We start from the raw sequence: 21,906 nt of genomic DNA, 5'->3' as shown, positions 1-21,906 counted from the left end.
GTGCTTGCCCTTGTTCCCGGGCGGCACTAGAAGGAACCGGAAGTTTAGGGAGTGCTTAGCAGCTGACCGGAAACACGGCTGTTGCTGTTGGAACGGGGCATGGCGGGGCTGGCGGTGCGGGACCCCGCGGTGGACCGCTCCCTGCGCTCCGTCTTTGGTGAGGCGCCCCCTCCCCCTGCCCTGCGGTGCTAGCCGTGGAGGTGCCGTCGCCACCGGGCCGGGTCGCAGGGAGGTGGTGGGGCCTGCGCGTATCCCCGTTCCCCGGCGGGGTACAGGCCCGGGGCCCGCGGTGCCTCTGTCGCGCTCTTCTCCTGCCGAGGCCGTAGCTGTTGGGCTGTGAGGGACACGCGCCGGGCAAGGTCAGGGCTTGAAGAGCCCCGCAAGTATCTTCCAATGGGCTGCGCCAGGCCGGAGCCGAACCCGGTCCCGGGGTTCCTTCCCTTGTGTGTGGCACAAGTCGTTTCCCTTTCACGCCGGCCCCTCTCCCGGGTGCTGGCGTTGTTTCCCAAACGGACATGGAGCCAAGCAGTCACCAAACCCTGCAGCTCGCAGCAGCAGCAGGAAACGAGCCCCAGGCTTTTCACTAGAGCAAATAGGAAACTAGCAGTGCTGAAAATGGTTACCAGAGCACTGGCGCTACCCTGATAAAGGAACATGTACAGTTTTCCCTGTGATTCCTGTGGTGGAGCTGCCTTTGGCCTCTGCTGATAGCAGAGATGGTCCTCTTGTGCCAAGAGTCAGGAGGAAGCAGGGTCCTAGAACCATTCTCTTGACTGCTGTAAGTGCCTTGGCTGCCACAGCAGCAGTGAGACCAAACAGCACAGCCTCAGAGAAGCAGTATTCAGAAGTTGGGGACAGCCGTGCTTGGTACCTAATGTATAGGACTGGAGCCATGGTTCTAGGACTGTTTAAGAACTATTGACCTTATTGCAGCTACTTGCTTTGATAGTTTCTTTCTGGTGCCTGGCTGGCACCAGACGTGGAATCAGAGGCCTCTAGTATGATCCAGAGCACATTCTGTATTGGGAGGAGGAGGTGGATACCAGCAGTAGCAGGACATAGGAAACTATCTGTAATGTGGGGCAAACTGCATAGTGTGTTGTCACACACATCTGGCCTTTGCTATCCCAGGCTTATTTTTATTCTTTCCCTTCTTCCTGTGGTAAAATATTCAGCCTATGGCTTTGCATAGCGCGTCATCTGCACTGATAATTTGCTCCTCTCTCCCACAGTGGGGAATATCCCATATGAAGCCACAGAGGAGCAGCTGAAGGACATTTTCTCAGAGGTTGGACCTGTTGTCAGCTTTAGGTGAGAATAATTTCCATTTTTTAATATCTACAATACACTGAAGGGAGGGTGAGGGGCCTTGGATGCAGTTGACTGCTGATATACGCATCTGCATCCCAAACCTGAGAGGAGAGGACTGGGGCAGATGCAAATCCCAGCAGACGCAAGCTCAGAATGGGTAGGAGCAAAGTGACACTGTCCTGGCTGATGGAATGGAGGGTGTGAGAAGAGGGTTACCCAAGCTGGAAGACTCTCTGGTATCATGTTGTTCTGCATGTAACAGTTGTGATTGTCTCTGCTCTGCCATCCAGGCTGGTATATGACAGAGAGACAGGAAAGCCAAAGGGTTATGGCTTCTGTGAATACCAAGACCAGGAGACGGCGCTCAGCGCCATGCGCAACCTGAATGGACGTGAGTTCAGTGGGAGAGCATTGCGAGTGGACAATGCAGCTAGTGAGAAGAACAAGGAAGAGCTGAAGAGTGAGTCTGGACTTTGAGTTGATGAGGTTAATGTTACCACAAGGTTTGGCTTAAATTGTACCAGAATCTACTAGTCTGTTTATGTGAAGTTGACAGCAAAATGGCCTTGTACTCCTGGTTTGGTCTGAGTGCATTAGCACGTGGAATTCTGCAGGAGGATTGTGTGGACTGAGCTGTGATTTCCTGGCCCAGACAAACTTCTGCTTTAACTGGCTTTTCACTATTTTGTCTGTATCAGTGGAGCTGATTTGACAAGTAAGAACAGACAGGGTGTTGTGCTGTCAAAGGCTGTAGTGAGGTCTGTGTGGAATGGCTTTGGAGTGACCTGCAGCTCTTAAAATACTTTGAATTTCTACAAGGCACTCTGTATCCTTGGCTTCTATACAGGGCTTATGTATATTCCTATAAGGCTATAAGGTCTGAGAAATGTATCACCTCTTGGTTGTGAGGGTGAAACTGCTGAAGCCTATGGGCTACTCAAACAATGGTCTTTCAACTGAAGAAGCAGGAAGAGAAAGAGGCTCTTGTGAAGCAACGCTGAGACCAAAAGCTATGTTCAGAGATCAGCCAGCACATATTTAATTCTTCCTCTTCATCTTCCACTTCTTGTCCTGGCCAGGCCTGGGCACAGGTGCCCCCATCATAGAGTCACCTTATGGGGACCCAGTAAATCCTGAAGATGCCCCCGAGTCCATCAGCAGGGCAGTTGCCAGCTTGCCACCAGAGCAGATGTTTGAGCTGATGAAGCAAATGAAGGTGAGTGGGAGCAAAATGGTAGGATGTGTGTACTGCACAGCACAACTGTACTGTGAGTGCTGAGTGACCCCACCAGCAGCACAAGAACAAACAGGCAGTGGCAACTCCCTGCTCATATCTCTGTGCCTTAGCAGCCCCAGTTAAGGCTTCTTTGTTGACTGTGTTGATACAAGATAGAATGGTCTAGTGGGTTTGTGTAGCTGGGATGCTGCTGCTCAATTTTTTCATAGGTATGGGATAGGGAGAGAGCTGTTTTAAGCACTGAACTTACTGTTAAGGATGATGACAAGCATCACAGATGCTGAGTGGTCCAAAGCAGCAGTTTCACCTCCCTATTTGAGTCTGTTCCAAGTAAACTTTTGTCCCTGAGCAGATGAACTACTGAAGCTGAATGGGAGGAAAATAACAGGAGCTCTGTTGTGAATGGTTCTAGATGGGGAGGTTATCAATAAATATTTTTTGGGCTGATACCGATGGCCAGTTATTGACCAGCCAAATCGGTGGATACCGATCCAATTGCATATATGCAGCCTGGCAGCTTGGAGAGCAGTGTCTGGACGGTGAGTCTGTTGGGAGGGGGGTGGGGGGGGCAGATGGAGGCCCCTGCAGTGAGGGAGGGAATGGGGCAGGGATAGGTACTGCCCAGCCGGGACAGGACGTGGAATGGAGCCGGTGGCTCATCTGGGGGGCATGGGAAAGGTGGGGGTGCAGCTCCTGCCGCTGCGTTCCCCTCAGGGGAGGCCCGGGGGACACGTGCCCCCTGGATCTGCATGCAGGGCAAGGGTGGGCTGCGGCCTGCACCGGGCTCTTCCTGGCAGCTGCACTTGGGCCGGGCCAGGCTGGGTTGGACAGGGCAGGCAGCGGCAGCACTGGGAGGGGAACCACAGGACAGCTACAGCCCCTGCTGTAGCCCCCTCATTATTCCCCTTCCAGCACTGCTGCCGCCTGGCCTGGCCCGACCACAGCTGCTGGGAAAAGCCTAGTGCAGCCCCCAAACATGCAACAGCAGCCCACCTTTGCCCCACGCACAGATCCAGGGGGCATGCGCTCACATGCCTCCCCTGGGGGTGCATGCAGCGGCAGGAGCTGTACCCAGCCCCCCACCCCGCAGATGAGCCACCGGCTCTGCCCCAGCCCCACTCCCTCCCTCACTGCAGGGGGCCTCGAGCTGCGCCCCCCCCCACTTACTGCCTGGATGCAGCTTTTATCAGCAACATTATTGGCCACATCAGCCAAAAAAAGGCAATTGCCAATAATATCAATTTTCCTTTTATTGGTGCCAATATGATATGGACACCTCTAGTTCCAGATTTACCCCAAATGAAATTTTTTCAGCAGCCACAAAACCAAAAATCCATGATTTACACAGCTCACCTGAGGCTCTATTGAGATGGTTGTACTTAACTGCTTAGCAGTCTTCAGTCTTCTATGCAGGATGGTGTGCCAGCCCCAGGAGAGATTCTAGCCTCAGTACAGGGCCCAGCCCCTTACCCTAGCCCTGCCACTTGAGGAGGTGAGGTTGTAGAGCTTGTATTTCACTCAGAAGATCCAAACTGCAAAGTCTGAAGTTATCCAAGTATTTGTATACCTCACCCTTTGCCATGCTGCTATTCCAGTGTTTCCTAAGTTGTTGTTTCCCCTTTGAAGTTGCAGCAGCAGTTAGTGGTAGTGGCAGGGCCCCTGTGTAGCTCTGACTGGTGTGTTTGTCCTCAGTTGTGCGTCCAGAACAGCCCTCAGGAAGCCCGGAATATGCTGCTCCAGAACCCTCAGCTGGCTTATGCCCTGCTGCAAGCCCAGGTGGTGATGAGAATTGTTGATCCAGAGATCGCTCTGGTATGTATAATTCTCTTCCTCCATTTGGGAGTGATGGGTACACTAATCTGGTGAGGTGGGGCACATGTAGATTCCAGGAGTTGCTGTGCATCAGTGCAACCATTTGGGTTGGTCTAATAAAAGATATCAAATTCACCCAAGGAACCTTGTCTGTGAATCAGTGGGGTACTCACCGCTTCTTTCTCTCTCTTCTGTCCTTAGAAAATTCTGCATCGCCAGACCAGCGTTCCACCTCTGATCCCAGGCAACCAGCAGCCAGTTCCAGGGCCTGGGCCTGGACCTGGGCCCGGGCCAGGTCCAAATGCACAGATGAACCAACAGACTCCCCCTTCCTCCCAGCCACAGACCATTGTAAGGATCTTTGCTAAATCCACCTGCATTTGGGGGCACATGTATGTTGGTGAGAAAGGGAATCCCAGTATAACATCCTGGTGTAACAGTATTGCTGATATAGTTGGTTTCTTTCCTCCGCAGGGTGGTATGCATGTGAATGGAGCCCCTCCTCTGATGCAGCCTCCTATGCAGGGTGGAGTACCAGCCCCAGGACAGATGCCAACCTCAGTACAGGGCCCGGGCCCAGGCCCTGGCCCTGGCCCCGGCCCCATGGCTCCAGGAGGTGAGTTTCTGAAGCATGTATTTACAGTCAGAAAGTTTGAAAGTTGCCCAAACTTTCTCCAGTGGCAGTATGATCCCATGGTGTGGGGGCTTTGCAGGCTTTTGAAAAGGGTAATCGCAATGACTTGGGTATGGGGGAGGTTTGAGTCCTATGGACTGACTCTGACTCATGCACAAGAGATGATCACTGTCTGCACAACCTTACAAGACAGGTGAAAAGCTTCCTGGCTACAGAAGAGCGAGAAAGGGGCCTAACAGGAGAATGTAAGGGCTGTGAGCACTGAAAGAGAACAGTGGGTTGTGTTGTCTCTCTGTCTGTTTGGGAGGAGGTATCAAGTGAGGTTCCCCAAGAGTTTGTCTTGCACCTGGCGTTGTTTAATATCTTCATACATGAGTTGGATGATGGAATTGAGTGCATGCTTAGCAGATTTGTGGTTGATACTAAATTGGGTGGAGTTGCAGACTCTGAAGGGCAGTGAGCTGGATGAACTGGAGAAATGATCTGAAATTATAACAAGGACAAGCATTAAGTCCTGCACTGGGGATGACATCATTGCATGCACAAATACAGGCTGGGGAATGAGTGGCTAGGCTTCAGTACTGCAGAGATGGACCCAGGGAATATGGTGGACCATAAGCTGAATATTAGCCAACAATATGCTCTGGGTGCTAGAAAAAGCCAACAGCATACTAGGTTATATTAACAGGAGTGTCACTTGCAAATCAAGAAAAGTGATTCTTCTGCTCTACTTGTCATTGGTGAGACCTCACTTGGAATACCGTGTCCAGTTTTGGGCCCCACACTTCAAGAAAGATGTGGACAGATTGGAAAGAGTCCAGCAGAGCAACAAAATGATTAGGGGTCTGGGAAGCATGACATATGAGGAAAGGCTGCAAGTGCTAGGGTTACTTACTCTGGAGAAAAGAAGAGTGAAAGAGGATTTGATAACAGTCTTCAAATACCTGAAGTGTGATTTTTATAAAGGGGATGCAGACAGACTCTTCTCTGTAGGGGGCAGGACTAAGGGTGGTGGCCTTAAATTTCAAATGAGAAAATTTAAGATGGAGATTAGGAGGAATTTTCTGACTATGAGGGTGGTAAAACATTAGAACAGGCTGCTTAGAGAAATTGTGGAATCTCCATCCCTGGAAATTTTCAAAAGCTGATTAGAAAGAAACTTGGCAGGGATGGTTTCGTTACGGATGATCCTGCCCTGAGCAGGTGGCTGGACTAGATGACCTTGTGAGGTCCCTTCCAGATCCACTTTCCTGTGATCCTGTTTATTGGCCCTTCTTCCCTCAGGTGGAATGCAGCCTCAGGTTGGGATGCCAGGCAGTGGGCCTGTACCCATGGAACGTGGACAAGGTAAACCAGGCATTCGTTAATCTAGTACTGTTTGATGCTGTGTCATATGGCCTGGGCTTCCAGACAAGGGCACTGAGAAATTCAAAACCATATATCATCAGAGTGGTTGACAGAATAGACAGTCCCCTTCAAAATAACTTCCAAAGGTACCTGAATATGCAAAGGCTTTCCCCAATTGTCTGTTATACTGTGTGTGTACATGCTTTTGTATACTGGACCAGGTCACCTCTAGTAACTAGTTTTCTGGTAGGGCTGTGCAAAATGGCTATGTTTCTTTTCAGTTTGGATTTAGCCGCTTCAGAAGACAGCGTTTGTTTTGGTGTTTGGATCCCTGTTCCATTTCGATTCGTCCAAATCTGTTTCAGATTTGGATGCTTTTTTGGTGATTTGGCCATAGGCTACAATGGGCAATCGCTAAAATGCCTATAACTTAGTCATTTCTTTCCTGATTTGGATGAAAATTGCAAGGATGGTAGCTCCTTCTGAGGGCATGAAGCCTGCTAAGTTTCAAGGAGATAAGTGCAGAGGTTTCTGTGAAACTGCACCTCAAACTGTTCAAAGCAAAACTCATGACGTGTGTTAAGGTGCAGCAGGATGAAACCAGCAGGGATGGTAGCCTGTAACAGAGGGCCTTCCTGGTGCCAGCTAGATCTCTACCCGCCCACCTATTTCTGGACCAACTGCCTGCCCCTCTTTTTCCTGCCACCCCTTGATGGAAAACTGATTCAAATATTTTCCAGGCGGGAGGCTGCCCATTTAGGTGTCTTGGGGTGACATCTATTCCGTAGCTCTGTACCTTCCCTACACTGAGGCCCATGCCTCGCACATTGCATCCTTCACCACCTCCAGCTGAGGTCCCCTCTCTGGGACTTTTGGCTCCACCTTAGGCCCTGGCCCTGCCTTCAGGCCAGTTGGAATCCTGAGCCTCTTGCTCTGGGCATCCCTCATAATGGGCCCCTGGCCCTTCGATGCCCCCCTTTGGGTCCTGGCCCCAGCACGGCTCAGTCGACCATACCTCTGATATCTTTTATTAGACCAACTGAATAGTTGGAGAAATATATCTTAGCAAGCTTTTGGGTTTAAAAACCTTTTGTCCGGCTGAGGAAACATCTAGTTTGTGTATGTGTGCTCTTCCTGGTTGAAATGAATAATGAAGATGCCATAGGCTGGCATGCAATGCAGGTAAGAAAGCCAGTCAGTGAAAATGTAAATGGAGGTGTCAGAGGGTGAGGGACAGGCTGAGAGGTGGGGTGTGGGGTGGGAAGGGAGATGTAGCAGGTAAAAGTGGAGAGGTACCTGGGTAGTCATATGTCAGGCAGGTTTTAGTGTGTCATAAATCCAATGTCTATATTGAGTCCATGAGTTTTTGTATCCAGGAGGTTGATGAAGTGCAGTTCATAGGCTCGTCTGTGAAAAGTGGTTTGTAAATTCAAACAAGCACCGAACCTCGCTAACCTCATCACCAGAAGCAAAGTTCCTACAGCCCAAAACACACCAAATGGATCCAGACTGTGCCATGACAAGAAATGCAAAACATGCCAACATATCTCCAGTACCCCCACAGTTACTACACCTCACAACAGAACTATCACCACTCCTGGATCTTACAGCTGCACCTCCAGAAACATTATATATCTCATCCAGTGCACCAAATGCCCTGATGGAAAATACATAGGAGACAACAAGCAACAACTCTGCACCAGAATGAATGCACACCAGAAATCGATTACAGACAAGAATACCCCAGTACCTGTGGGGGTACACTTCTCACAAGAAAGTCACTCTGTCTCCAGTCTCTCAGGCTGTATGCTCAAAAGGAATTTACAAACCACTTTTCACAGACAACCCCATGAACTTCACTTCATCAGCCTCCTGGATACAGAAACTCATGGCCTCAATATAGACATTGGATTTATGACACGCTATAACCTGCCTGACATCTGACTCCCCAGGTACCTTTCCACTTTTACCTGTTATGTCTCCCTCACCCCCAGACACCTCAATTTACATTTTCAATGACTGGCTTTCTTTCCTGCATTGCATGTCAGCCTCTGGCTGCTTCACTATTCGTTCCATCCAGGAAGAGCAGGGGGCCTTCCCAGTGCAGGTGAGATCTCAGCCCGCCTATGTGTTTCTGGGCCAACCGCCTGCCCCTTTTTTTTCCTGCCATGCCTCGATGAAAAACCGATTCAGGTGTTATCCAGGTGGGAGGCTGCCCATTTAGGCCCCTGATGTCTAGAGGTGACATCCATTCCACAGCTCCCATACCTTCCCTAACACTGTGGCCCATGCCTCACTGATGGCATCCCAGGCAGTTAAGCTGAGCTCACCTGGAGCCTCACAACTCCATTGCAACCAGCAGGCCTCAGGCCTCTCAAAGATCTTACAGGTTTGGGCTTTCCCTAGCCAGGACTGTGTGTGCCTGTGGTGGCTGGAGGTTATAAGGTGCCTCCTACCCACCTTTCACGAGGGAGGTTTGCGGTCCTGGCATTTCTTGGGGGCTGCTGTGCTACCAGCAATCCCACCAGGCCTCCTGACCCTGGCAGGGTGCAGTTGTAGGTCATGCCCAGGACCTGGGGTCCATAGCCCCAGCCCATATCTCCAAGTTTGTCCTGGCATGGGAGCTCAGCAGGGAGATTTCTTCTGCTGCTGGCTGGTGATATAGTGAGTACCACCTCCAACTTTGACAGTGGGGCATTAAATGGTTTAAAAAAAAAAATAAAAAGGAAATAGGTGCGGATTGAGTGAGGAGGGTGGCACTCACTCTGTCTGCACATGGAGCTTGGGGAACCCCAGCAGCAAGAAGTTCACCTTGAGGAACACCAGTTGCTCCACCAAACCAGGATCGAAGGAGGTGTGGTGGGGTGTCATAACATCCCCAGCAATGCTGAACACCCTCTTGCTCGGAACGCTGGTCGGTGGACAGGACAGGTGTTCTCGGGCAACCATGGCCAGATCCTGCCACATCCGGCTGCGGCTTGCCCAGTAGGCCAAGGGGTCACAGAGCAGCAGTTCCATGTCCTCAGTGAGAGAGGTAGCTGCCGAGGCCTTGGCGCTACCTGCCCGATGCTGGGGTCTGGTGCCTCTGGACCCCAACATGGAAGCCATGGCATTGGCCCACTTTGGCAGCACCTGTGGTGGAGGAGACTGACTGACTGGTGGATGGAGTGCTGGCATGTGGCAGTGTTCCCCCTTTTCCACATCCCCCCACCTCTGCCCTTCTGCCTCCCTCACCCTATTCACCAGCACCTCTGTCCAGTGATCCAGGGTATTGCTGGCGCGTGCACTCCCCTTCACCCTTGGGCCGCATATGGCTGCCAGCACATGAACAGTTTTGGACCTCAACAGATCTAGATGTGTCTTGATGCCCTTCAGCCACTTCATCAGTGCCCGCACCTCTGGTGACAACAGCTTGCCCCAGCCAGGAACATTGATCCCCTGGAACTTCTCCATTTGGTTCTGAAGCTCCCTCACTACAGGGATCACCTGGCTAAGGAGGGCATCGCAGAGCACTGAGGCTCTCAGTGGCCTCGAGAAATGGCTTGAGGACCACCAAGATCTGAGCGATGGTATCCCACTCTGTTTTGTTAAGAGGGCTGCTGATCCCAGTCTCCCCGAGCAAGGCCATCTTGTGGATGGCATTTCTGTTGCTCAACCAGCCTTTCGAGCATCAGGTGTGTGGTGTTCCACCGAGTCTCCACATCCTGCATGATTTTGTGCTGCGGAATGCGCAACTCTGCCTGTTTGTCCCACAGCATCTTATCCCCCTTGATACTCCGGTGGAAGTAGCCTTCCACCTTCCTGCATTTTGAAATGAGCTGGCTGGTTGTGATGTTGCCCTTACTGGCAGCCGTCCAAGGAGTCTGTGACTATAAGGTGGAACTTGTGTGCCATGCAGCAGATGCCAACAAAGTTGGCATCACGGACCACCTTGACCATATTGTCCCCGTTGTCGCTGACCGTAAACCCATGGGTGACCTCACCCTGCCCAACAGGTCACCCCTGCACCATGCGGTTCATGGCCACCATTATCTCTGTTGCTGTGTGGGGCTCATCCATCACCTCCACTGGAAGGAGAGCCCACCGACGGCCTGACTGATCGCACCTGTACCCTGTGAGGGAGAGGTAGGCATGATCTCCACCCTGGCTGCTCCAGATGTCTGAGGTGAAGTGTAAGGCCACCTGCAGACCTGCCTTGTGCCGCTCCTCCCTTAAGTACTCCCTGCATGCCTCATACAGGAAGGGCACCACCATCCTGCTGAAGGTGGTGCGTGAAGGCATGTGGTATGATGGAGCAGTGAGCTGCCTGAACCCTGGCCTCTCAACTAAGGAGAAGGGCTGGTCATCCAGAGCAAGCATCTCCCCAGTGCTCTAGGTGACCGCACTCACCTTGGGAACACCCCCCCCCCTTCCACCCTCCCACCCCCCCGCCATGCCCCTTTATCCCCACTTTTCCCCCACAGGGTGGCCTGCCTCTGCTTCTGGGGGACAGGGGCTTTGGAGTGAGAGGGGGACTTCCCTTTGGACATGCTCCCACTGGTGCCAGGCTGAGGAGGAGCAAGGGCAAGGGGGTGGTGCCTCCTGATGTGCATTAGCATCCCCGTGGTGTGGAAGTGTTTTTCATCTTTGCCTTGGCTGGTCTTGCATTGGCAGTGCAGGCAGATAGCATATTTGGGATCATCTGCCACCTCAGAATGATCCCACACTACACTACCCCCTCACTTCTGGGGTGCGGGTGCAGATCCTGCCTTATCCCCTTCCTCAGCAGGCAGAGGCACAACAACAGGAGAAGCTAACTCAGCTGAGCCACTTGCCTCCACAATTTCAGTCTCCTCCAAAGTGCCTTCCAGAGAAGGAGACCTAGCTCTTGAGGAACTTTGAGGGGTGTGGAGCCATATACTCAGATATGTATCCTCCTTTCCCAGAATTTTCCTGGCTATGGCACTGAGCTCCCCTGATTCCAGATTCTCCTCTGGCACTGGGAGGCTCACGGTGGGAACTGAAATTGCAGTGGATGATACTTTCATGCTGGTGCTTGTCATGCTGATGGTGTTGGGAGTTATTATTGCTGGTGTTAGTGGAGGTGGGGCAGGTGCAGAGACTGCTCCCACTTCCTTGCTGTCACTAGCAGCAGAAGCCTCATGGCTGCTAGAGAAGAGGGTGCCTCTAAGTTTGGGGGGGGGGGGGGGTTAGGGGCAGGGAACTTGTAGCCCTCCCCCCCATCCCCTCTAGTCCCTCTCGCTCCCCTGCCAGAAGACCGGGCACCTGCCTTTCCAGCACACTTCATAATGTTTGCTGTGCTGGAAAATGTGTGTGTGTATGTAATACGTCTTCTCTATGCAATATATCTTCTGTCTGCTTACTATATCTTCTGTGTCTACTATATCTTCTTCTGTCTGTTTACTATATCTTCTATCTGTAATATATTGGAAAGATGTATCCAATCCTTTCCAAAAAGAGAGACTAGCAAGAGACTGACTAGGAAGCCAATCGCTGCAGCCAGCCAGTACCTTTCACACACTGTTGCTTCCAGACAGACTGCTCACAAAAAGCAGAGAAAGGCTTCACACAGAGTCGTATATGTTGTTTCTCCATCCCTCCTCCAGAGCACTGGGAATGGAAGGGATCTCAGAGACAAATTGCAGACACTGGCCAGCTTCACATGTCAATATCAGAGCAATCCATTCCCCCCTCCCTTTCTGAGTTTCTGTTTCCCCACAAGCCCACCTCTCAAATGTCCAAAATGTTTCAGATGGTTTTGGAGATGTTTTGGAGCCTTCTGTTTCATTTCAGATTTGGTGTTTCGGGCACTGAAATGGCTGCCGAAATTTCACACAGCCCTATTTTCTGGTACTTGGTAGTTACAGGTGTCTGGGGAATGCTGGGGACTGCAATGGTGCTAAATCAGCTTCTTGCCTGCTGTATTATTATTGAATTTTCGGTGTTTTCTGTAGTTTGTCCAGCAGGGGGAATGGTAGCTTTTCTTTTGCACATGATAGTAAAGTGTGTTGACCAGTAGAGGGCATCTCTGTGGGAAATATGTAGGGCCCTCTTGCCACATGGCAATGGCTGTATCCTGGTCCTGGATTAAGGCTCAGTGCAATTAGTCCATTAAAGCATCAGTATCCCATTAGCAAATGAGCCTGGTTTGCCATATCCAAGAGATCCCTACTCTTTCAGATTGTAAGTAGGCCATGAGGAAGGTAATCCCCTCCTTGGCCTATGTCTCGCTCCTTTTATCAGGAGTGTGACACTTCCTTTTTGAAGTCCCACAGTTTCACATACCTAAAAAGCTGCTCAATCTGAGAGACTTTTTCTGATTTCACGTTTGGGTCTTCCTTCATGAGCTATGCTACTGCTCAGGGCTTTGCCAAATAGCAGCCATGGAGACACGTCACCATTCCCCTGCCATCTTTAGGATTTGAAATAGCAGCAAGGCAGCTGGTACAGAATTTTGTTAATTTCTGCTGCTGCTTGGGGAGGTTCTGAGCTGGGGAACTGGAGCAGTCTCACTGAATGCTTGGGTAAGCAGTATCATATCCAGCTCACATCGTGCCAGCTCTGGCTCGAAAAGTGGTTCTGCAGCTGCAAAAGCTAAAAAAATTCTGTATTTTAAGTGAAATAATAAATGCAGCAAAAATAGGTTTAGGTTCCTGCCACATGCACAGGAACCAGCACAAGCTTTCTCCTGGGCACCAGTTTATAGGGGACTGGGCTCTTCAAGCCTTGTGGAAGATTCCATACAGAGCCAAAGTTGATCTTGGATGTTTCAGTCCAGCTATGTTCCTGGAAGAGTGACAAAACCAGGCCTGTAGGATTTGTAGTGCCTTTTTAAAGTCTGTGACCCAATTCCATGGGAGTCTGTTATGTACAATGAGCTCATGCCAGCCAGGGAAATGAAGCTGTGCTAGCACTTGGGGCTGTGGTGGGCCTGGGGTCTAGGCAGTTCCATCTGTGGATCTCCCAATGTATGCGAATGAGTGCACACACTATTTATGTGTCTACTCTTTTCCCTCTTTTCATGATGCTTGCCAGGGAACCTGCAGCTCTCGCCCGTGGGACCTGCCAGGCCTGCCTCTATCGAGCGTGTTCAAGGTATCCATAGCAACTGTCAGCTCCCTCTGGTTGTGGGGCTCAGTGTGGGCTACATGGATTTTTGGCAGCCTTTCACGTAGAATTAAGCACTTGGGTTATCTTTACCTGGGGCTATGGCCAGATCTCTGAGCACTTCAGCAACCATCTTCAAACACAGGACTGCCCCTTTGTGTCAGGAGGAGAGAATAGAGGTGTTCTCTGCAGAGGGACCTTCCATCTCTGGGAAGGAGGGTAACCAATGTGACTGGTGAAATGGGATGGAGGGAGATGACATTATGCGTCAGCCCAGCCATTTGAACTCAGATGCAGGGTCAGTAGGGTGTCACTTGCTGTTTTGCCTTCAGACACAGGGTGACAAGGCTCACACTTTTGACTTTCAGGGTGCATGTCCAGACTTTAGAAGGCTGCTGTAGTCTTAATTCTCAGCTTCCTTCAGCCAGCTAAGATGGTAACTGTAGGGGAAAGGAGGGGTTAAAATTAGCCCTGAAGTGACCAGCTTCTGTGATCTGCTGTGTTATCTATGGGAAGAGTTCTTCCCACCTTGCTGTGCTTCAGTTCTAGCCCCATCATAGACAGTACCATGGACCATGACACACCCATATCTGGCTGTCAGCCTGTCTGAGCTCCAGGGAGCATTGAGGGGGTTTCTGTTGCATGTTAGCCCAAAAGGGCAGCAGGACTCTGCTGTGATGGTTCTCATGAACTGTTGTTTATTTCCCTGGCAGTGCCCATGCCAGATCCAAGGGCCCCTATGCAGCGTGGACCATTGCCTGCTAGTGGCCCACCACCCCGAGGTCTTCTGGGAGATGCTCCAAATGACCCACGAGGAGGGACCTTGCTCTCAGTCACTGGAGAAGTGGAGCCCAGGTGAAGTGGGGAGGAGAGGGATCTTTCCAGTCTGATACTACAACTCTGCTGCCCCTGGCATGGCCTCTTGCTGAAGTCAGGGATTGTGTGAGCAATGGGAAAGAGGCAGTGCCTCCAGGTGAACCACCAGGTCACATTGGCTGGTTAGAGCAATAAGTTCTGGTGATCCATAGACAGCTGCGTGTTAGGAGCCAGCTCCCCTGGGAGGTTGCTAATTGCAGCCTTATAAATTGGCCATGAGCTGGAAATATCAGCACCCATCCCTGTGAGCCAAACCCATTCCTTTCACTGCATGTGGGTTATGAAAATTCAGTTCTGTGTCTGATATGCCCTCTTGCTTTTGCTTTGCTCTCCCCAGAGGTTACCTTGGTCCACCCCACCAGGGGCCACCTATGCACCACATGCCTGGCCATGACAACCGTGGTCCGCCTCATGAGATGAGAGGAGGACCAATGGGTGAACCCAGACCACTGATGGGAGAACCTCGGGGGCCATTGATGGATGCTCGAGGTGAGAGGGCCATGGATTTAGGTGTAAAATGATAGAGAAGTCATAGATCTGGGAAAGGGCCAAGAGTTAGGCCCCAGTTAGGCTGGAATCAGGAAAAACTTTCTGATTGAGGGTAACTAAACACTGGCACAGACTGGCCTAAACTGGGTCTGGTGTCTTCGTCATGCAAGTTTTTAGGAGTAGGTTAGACAGACACTTTGCTGGGTTGGTTTATTCAGGGACAGTCCTGCTTGAGCAGGGACCTGGACTTGATGTGACCTCCTGAGGTCCCTTACATGCCTGCTCTGCCATAACACTTTGGCGAATGTAAGAGAAACATGGGGAGGCGGTTGAACAGTAACGTGAATCACAGGGTTAAGGTACGCAAGGTCAGATGGAGTTGGGGACAGTTATGCAGGGCAAGAGGAGGAAGAGCCCCTCACATTGGCCCTGACCTTTCTCAGGTTTTGCCAGCCTGTACGCTGGAGAAGGCTTGGCTCTGTAATGCCAGCATGTACCCCAGTTTTCCCGAGAGTGGACACCTCTTTCAGCAGTCTGCTTGGATCTTGTTTGTTCTTTGTTAGGTGGAAGAGATCCCCGGGGCATGGAGCCCAGGGGCATGGAACCTCGGGGAATGGAGCCCAGGGGCATGGAGGCAAGAGGGATGGAGCCTCGAGGCATGGAACCGAGGGGCATGGAGGCCAGAGGCATGGAGCCCAGAGCGATGGAACCCAGGGGCCCTGGCCCCAATCCAAGGGGCCCAATGCCTGGTGGCATTCAAGGCCCTGGACCACTGAACATGGGAGCGAATGTCCCACAGGGGCCTAGACAGGTACTAATTCTATGGATAATGATAAATGCATGGTGCCAGGCTCCGATTGATGCTGGTTCTTTGATAGCTAACACCCGCTCTGCTAACCAGTGAACACCTGGGAATGGATGATATCCCCCCCACCACTAATGGAGCCTAGGTCAGCACCAGCCCTGCCAGCTACACTGGGCTGTTAACAGCATGGTCTTGATCCCTGGAGGCTGCAACAGCCTGGGATTGCTGACCCATGCCATGACTATAATGTGTAAAACCAGCATGTGTCCCCTAACTGGGCTTGTGTCAGGATAACAGGCTCTGAAACTGGGAGAAGGCGGGTAGCAATTCTCTGTTGCACTGAAACTTGCATCTTCCTGGTACTTATGCTCCCCACTGCCAGGCTTGATCCCCATGCAGGGGGCTTGATATCCCTTTTGTTTATCAAACTCTGCCCCTGCTGTGATTCCAGAACTGTCCTCACCCGAGGGAGCTACGGATTAAGCCAGGTCAATACAGTAGGGAGTAGCGCCACAGGGCAGCAGCCTGGCTCTCTCGTGCTTTTCAGATTCTAGGCCAGGGTTGGGCAAAATGCAGTCTGCTGGCTGGATCCAGCCCATCAAAGGGTTTTGCCCATCCTGTGCGGAGTAGCCTGGGCACACATGGGTCTAGTCCTGCCACCTGCAGGCAGACAGCGGGGCTGGGGTGGTGTGATGCCTGGACTCACTTCCCAGCAGCCCCAGAGGCACTGGCTCCTGGCTGCTGCTGCCAGTCTTTACCATCGCTGGATAGAGCAGATGGCTGGGGTCCCCATAGAGATCGGTCCAGGACCCACATGTGGCAGACAGGGAGCGGTGTCTGGAGTGGGACAGGTTGGTGGGACCAGGATCACAGGGTAGTGACAGCACTGGACCCAGGCCCAGGATAGAGCCCAGACATCCCTGCAACAGGTGCTTTTTCCGCAGGCAGAGATGTGCAGGGAGCGGATCATAGCTTTGCCCTGGGCCCCACCTGTGATCCCAGCTCTGCCTGCCTGTCCTACTCCCGAATGCTGCTCCCTGCCTGCCCATGGCCCCATCCCATCTGCCTGGCTATATGTCCTGTCCTTGCGAGTCCTGGCTGGTCTTCATGGATACCCTGGGATTGCTCAGCAATGACAGCACAGGGCCCAGGGCAGAGTGGCAGTCCACTCCCCGCATGTCCCTGCCTGCAGAACTGGCACCTGTTGCAGGGATGTGCAGGGGAGCAGATTGCAGCTCTGCCCTGGGCCCTGGCCCTGCGATCCCAGCTCCTGTCCTGCTCTCAGATGCTGCTCCCCATCCACCTGACTGCAGGGCAGTACCACTTAGGGAGTTTTGGTGAGCCGTTGAGGGGGGGGTGTGCCGACCTGGTCCATGAGAGCTCACCAAAACTCCCTAAGTGGCCCTTCAGCCCAAATAATTGGCTACTCCTGTCCTAGGCCATTCACTGCTACAACAGGAAATGTCTCAGGGACCTTAGGCCTCACCTGCCCTTCTCTTCACAGCCTCATGGTGAGGTAGAGTCATATCTCGTAATACAGCACAGAACCAGAAACCCAGAGAGCCCAAGGCTGGCCAGCCTTGCCTAGTCCTGCAGCCTTTGTTCCCAGAGTTGACATGTCCCAGCGTCTACAGAGTTCGTTACTCGGGGTACTCGGATCTAGCTTGGGTACTTCAGTCAGTCTCTTTCTTGTTACCTACTTTGTCCTTAGAGAAGCATAATTCTTTATTTACATAGCCAACTGCAGGCTCTCTTTGTACAGCAAGGGAGACCATCCTATCCTATCTCTGTCCCCACAGGTTCCCAACATGCCAGGGGCAGGCATGCAAGGTGGAGGCCTGCCAGGGGCAGGGGTTCAAGGAGCAGGTCAACCAGGAGGCTTTAGCCCTGGGCAAAACCAGGTCACCCCACAAGATCATGAGAAGGTGAGTATATGAAATGGAAAGGGTCTGGGGCTGCTGGCAGGAAATGCCACTGCAGTGAAAATGAAACCCTGTGTACCCTCTTCCCCTCGTGCTGCACCAGTCCCCAGTGCAAGAGTTTCTGGGTTGGTGCCAACTCATAATGGGTACTTAATTATCCTGCTGCTTTTCAGGAGAAAGCCCAGGAGCCTGTGAAGCTTTTCCTGTGGTCAGTGGGCCAGTCCTTTTAGTACAGAGCAAATTGTGCTGCTTCTGCTTCCTGTTATCCATGTGCCTTTGTACTGTCATGTCTTTGTACTGTCTCCCCCTCCCTGTCCCTGCGGGACCTGCTGTCTCTTCTCTCTTCTTTGCTGCTCCTCCTTTCTGGGCAATTGCTGCTGCAGGTGCTGATTGCTCCTCCCCTCTTTACCCACAGGCTGCCCTGATCATGCAAGTCCTCCAGCTGACTGCAGACCAGATTGCCATGCTGCCCCCAGAGCAAAGGCAGAGCATCCTTATTCTAAAAGAACAGATTCAGAAATCCACTGGGGCACCGTGACAGGTGAGTTTGAGGGGAGACTGCAGCACTGTGAGGAACAGGTTGAATGAACAAAAGAGCTGGCAAGGTGTGGTAGGCAGAATGAAGGGGAGTGGGTTAGCTGAAGTGAATGCTTCATAGACCCAGTAGTGTTAGGGGAGCATACCTTCTTTCCCTGGCACATCTCCACCGGTGTCTGTTCCACATGGGTACAAGCTGAACCAGTTCCGTCTAGCACTTCCATTAACACAGCCCTGGCCTTGCAGCTTCCTCAGTAAACCTGCCTGTTTCCTCCACAAACAAGAGTAAGGCAGGGCATGGCCTCACATTGCCTCTGGTGTGGACTCCCTTTGTGGCCTGGGCATGGCTCATATCTTAGCCTTCCCTTGCATAAGCCCTAGTGATAGTTTCTTGTCCCTGTGGTCACTCAGTAAATCCTAGCAGTATGTCATGGAGTCAAAAGGTGCTGCCCAAGTGCTGTATGTGCTGGCTCTCATGTAGTTCCTAGTGCTCTTCACCTGCCTCAGCTTCCCTAGGGAAGTTGCCTTCGCTTTGGCCACAGCAGTTCTGAGGATTGGGCACCTGTTGGCCTGGCTCAGGAAGGTTTTTATAGGCCTTTGTCCATTGAGAGGGGGAGAAAAGCAACTCAGTACCCACCCAGTGGCCCCAACTCAGGAGTCTTCCAGTGCTTCCGCAGCTGTTGGGCAGGAGTGCTTTGTGGGAGGTTACAGTGCCAGAGGGCAGTGAAAGAGCAGGTCATGCTACCATAGTTCTCTGGAGAATCCCACATGTCATGGGTGGTGTCAGGGCTTGGTGCAGTTTGCTCCTGTGAGCAGGGCCCTCCTGAGACACCTTGTGTCCCTGCTCTTGTTGTGTGGCTCAGGTGTACCTGGGAGGGGTGTTGATGATGCTGTTCTTGTCCAGTTCCTGCTGGCCTCTCTTGTCCTTCCCTTAGAGCAAGATTTCACTCCCTCTGTTATTCTTGCAGGGTTTATAAGGCACGCAGTGGCTGGCTTCAGAACCTCTGAGACAGAGAAGGCAATCCATGTGGCAGCTTCCCCATCACTGTCCGACCTGGCACCGTATGGTAGAGGGGCTCCCTTTTCCCTGCCTTTTATGTAACCCCCCCTCCCCTCCCCATGTTCATTTGTGGTTTCTATGTATATTTTACGGTGTTTAAAATAAACTGGGAGGGAAGATTTGAGTACATGGTGTAACAAAGCAAGGGGCTCCTTTTTATGCAAAGAAAGAATGCAAAAAACAAAGGCAGGCCTGCCAAAATAGCTGCTGCATAAACCAACAGGCCGTTAAGGGGTTAGACCTGGAGAAAACAGATACCCAAAGCATTCCGCCAGAGAGAGAGAGAGAGGGTCAATTAGTTAACTGCTGGAAGGGCTTACAGCTGGGACTAGTGAGGCCTGCAGCCCAGGTGTTAATAAGGGTGAGCTGGAAGGTGGGGTAGAGGGGGAGGACAACACCTGGGAAGGCAGGCTGCGACAGGACTTTTATTTCCCCTCCCATAAAAAGGAGGTGACTGAGAGAAAGTAACACAGGACAAAGCCTCAGAGAAAATGGGGGGGGGGGAGAAGTAGCTTGTTTCTTAGCCTAGAGGTTGCCAGAGCAAGGCTACCAGGGTTAAAGGGACAGTGTACCTTTTTTTCCCCTTTTTGTGGATTTGTTCTGAGATAAGTCTCACTTAAAGAGATGTTTGAGGGAGGCGTGTGAGATTTGAGCTTGTCCAAACAAGGGACAAGCTGCTGGAGCTGGAGAAGGTGGTAACCCGGAGCAAGGGTACCTATAGCAAGAGAAAGGGAGAGAGGAAAGGCAGAAAATATGGAATACTGCGTGCAATTTTGGGTGCCGCATTTCAAGAGGGATGTGGATAACCTGGAGAGGGTCCAGAAAAGGGCCACTCATATGGTTAAGGGCTTGCAGGCCAAGCCCTATGAGGAGAGACTAGGGCACCTGGACCTCTTCAGCCTCCTCAAGAGAAGGTTGAGAGGCAACCTTGTGGCTACCTAAAAGTTCATCATGGGGGCACAGAAGGGAATTTGTGAGGCTTTACTCACCAAGGCGCCCCTGGGGGTTACAAGAAATAATGGCCACAAGCTAGCAGAGAGCAGATTTAGACTGGACATTAGGAAGAACTTCTTCACAGTTCGAGTGGCCAAGGTCTGGAATGGGCTCCCAAGGGAGATGGTGCTCTCCCCTACCCTGGGGGTCTTCAAGAGGAGGTTAGATAGGCATCTAGCTGGGGTCATCTAAACCCAGCACTCGATGATCTATTGGGGTTCCTTCCGACCCTAACATCTATGAATCTATGAAAAGGAGCAGGGAGCCCCAGTCTTGGAGGGGAAAGATTTGCAGCCACCAGGGGGTGGTACCCAAAGCCCTAGAGGGTGGGGACATAAGATTTCAGCTCAAAGAGGGCTGGACAGGAAATTCAAGGGGATGAATCCAGGGCAGGAGACAACCATGAGGGGCAGAAACAAGACTGGGCTAGGGAACCCATTGCACAAGGGGAAGAATTGGGACCTGGGACCCCAGCAGCCCGAGTGGATAGAGACCAGATAAAATCAAGAAGTTGGTGAGACCAGATACTAGACAGTGTTGATCAAAACTGATAGGTTCAAAACTGTTTGGTTCATGAGATCTGCAAGGCATGAGTGTGGCTGTAGGAGCAAAAGGGCCACAAATTTAGGCCTTAAGACTTTTAGCCCTTAAGGCTCATAGGGCACAGCAGGAGCAAACCAAGAGAGCACCTAGGCTCTCTCAGCTTCTGAGGGCAGCCTCCCTCCGTCATGTTTTACAAGACATGAAAGGAAAGAAACCAGGTTGGGACCTTGGGAGGTGACGGCAAGAGCCAGGCAGGATCAGTGACTGCTAGGGAGCATTATGGCAACCACTGGTGCCTCGCATGTAGTGGCAACGTGTGGGGGGTGCATAGGGTTGCACATGGACCCTGAGAGCGCTCGTGTCGTCCCCCCCCCCCCCCCCCCCCGAGAGCACCAGCTGGGGAGTGGGGGTGCCAGAAAAGCGATCCTCATGGTCAGCCTATGGCCAATCGCACTGACCGGGGGAGGGAGAGGGGGGTTCCCCCACGGCCGACTGCAGCAACTCGGAACTGCTGCTGGGGGGGACAGATGCCCCCCTGACTCAGGAGGTACCAGTCACCCATGCTTACATGTTACCCCCTGGACTCTGAGACTGCCTCAGATAACACTAATAGAACTGGCAGAGCTCCATGGGGGCCCTCAGTCTGATGTGTTCAGCAAGTTCTGTCCTCTTTGGTAGCCTGTTGTGGCTCTAGGGTTGATCATCACTTGTTTCACTCCCCACAAGTCACTGAGCTCTGTTTTAGCCGTGATCTATGAACCATGGACGAAGGTGCTAAACAGTGTGGAGGGAGGAGATAGCCCCCGGGGAGAGTCTGCTGCTGTTTTCTGAGCCCAAGGGCAATTTTGTCATTACTGGCTACATTTGCTAGGAGAAACTCAGGAAATCAGAGGAGGTCAGTGCACTGAAATTGTCATCTGGGAGTGTGTGGCAAGGGGTGCTAAGGCTGGCCTGGCCAATACAGTGTGATGAAGTGCCTGGTTTGCATCCTAAGCTATTGAGCTTCATACATGTTTCCTCTGGAGAATGAAACTACAGGTGCACAAGGTAAATAAATCCTTTTCCATAAGAACAGCCGCTCAGGTCATGTTACTGGGCCCCAACCTGTCCTTTGTAAGATGCTCATGTCTGCATCACTTTCCCTCCGTTTAAAAACCTCATAGCTCACCCAGCAATGGGAAGAGAAAAATTGCTTCAAATGCTTTGTAGTAGCTTCCATTTAAAGATAATGGT

At 51.9% G+C, this 21,906-nt stretch overlaps 1 protein-coding gene across 2 annotated transcripts; it reads left to right on the top strand.

Moving 5' to 3' along the window:
* Positions 1 to 37: 37 nt before the first annotated feature.
* Positions 38 to 19,264, top strand: CSTF2 (cleavage stimulation factor subunit 2). 2 transcript variants are annotated; one of them, XM_006266002.4, is made up of 15 exons: positions 38 to 157; positions 1,233 to 1,311; positions 1,602 to 1,771; positions 2,391 to 2,527; positions 4,241 to 4,360; positions 4,562 to 4,711; positions 4,835 to 4,976; positions 6,279 to 6,341; positions 13,377 to 13,436; positions 14,162 to 14,303; positions 14,662 to 14,813; positions 15,377 to 15,624; positions 17,418 to 17,543; positions 17,956 to 18,081; positions 19,046 to 19,264. In XM_006266002.4, exons 1-14 carry the CDS (start codon positions 100 to 102, stop codon positions 18,076 to 18,078), a joined length of 1,770 nt encoding a protein of 589 aa, XP_006266064.1. In that variant the 5' UTR covers positions 38 to 99; the 3' UTR covers positions 18,079 to 18,081; positions 19,046 to 19,264. The 2 variants fall into 2 exon arrangements, with proteins under 2 accessions (XP_006266064.1, XP_014454702.1); XM_014599216.3 differs by lacking the exon at positions 13,377 to 13,436.
* The last annotated feature ends 2,642 nt before the right edge of the window (positions 19,265 to 21,906 follow it).

The sequence above is a fragment of the Alligator mississippiensis genome, chromosome 8 (genome assembly GCF_030867095.1).
Source record: "Alligator mississippiensis isolate rAllMis1 chromosome 8, rAllMis1, whole genome shotgun sequence".
Classification (NCBI taxonomy): Eukaryota; Metazoa; Chordata; order Crocodylia; family Alligatoridae; genus Alligator; species Alligator mississippiensis.
This window is presented reverse-complemented; position numbering and strand designations above follow the sequence as displayed.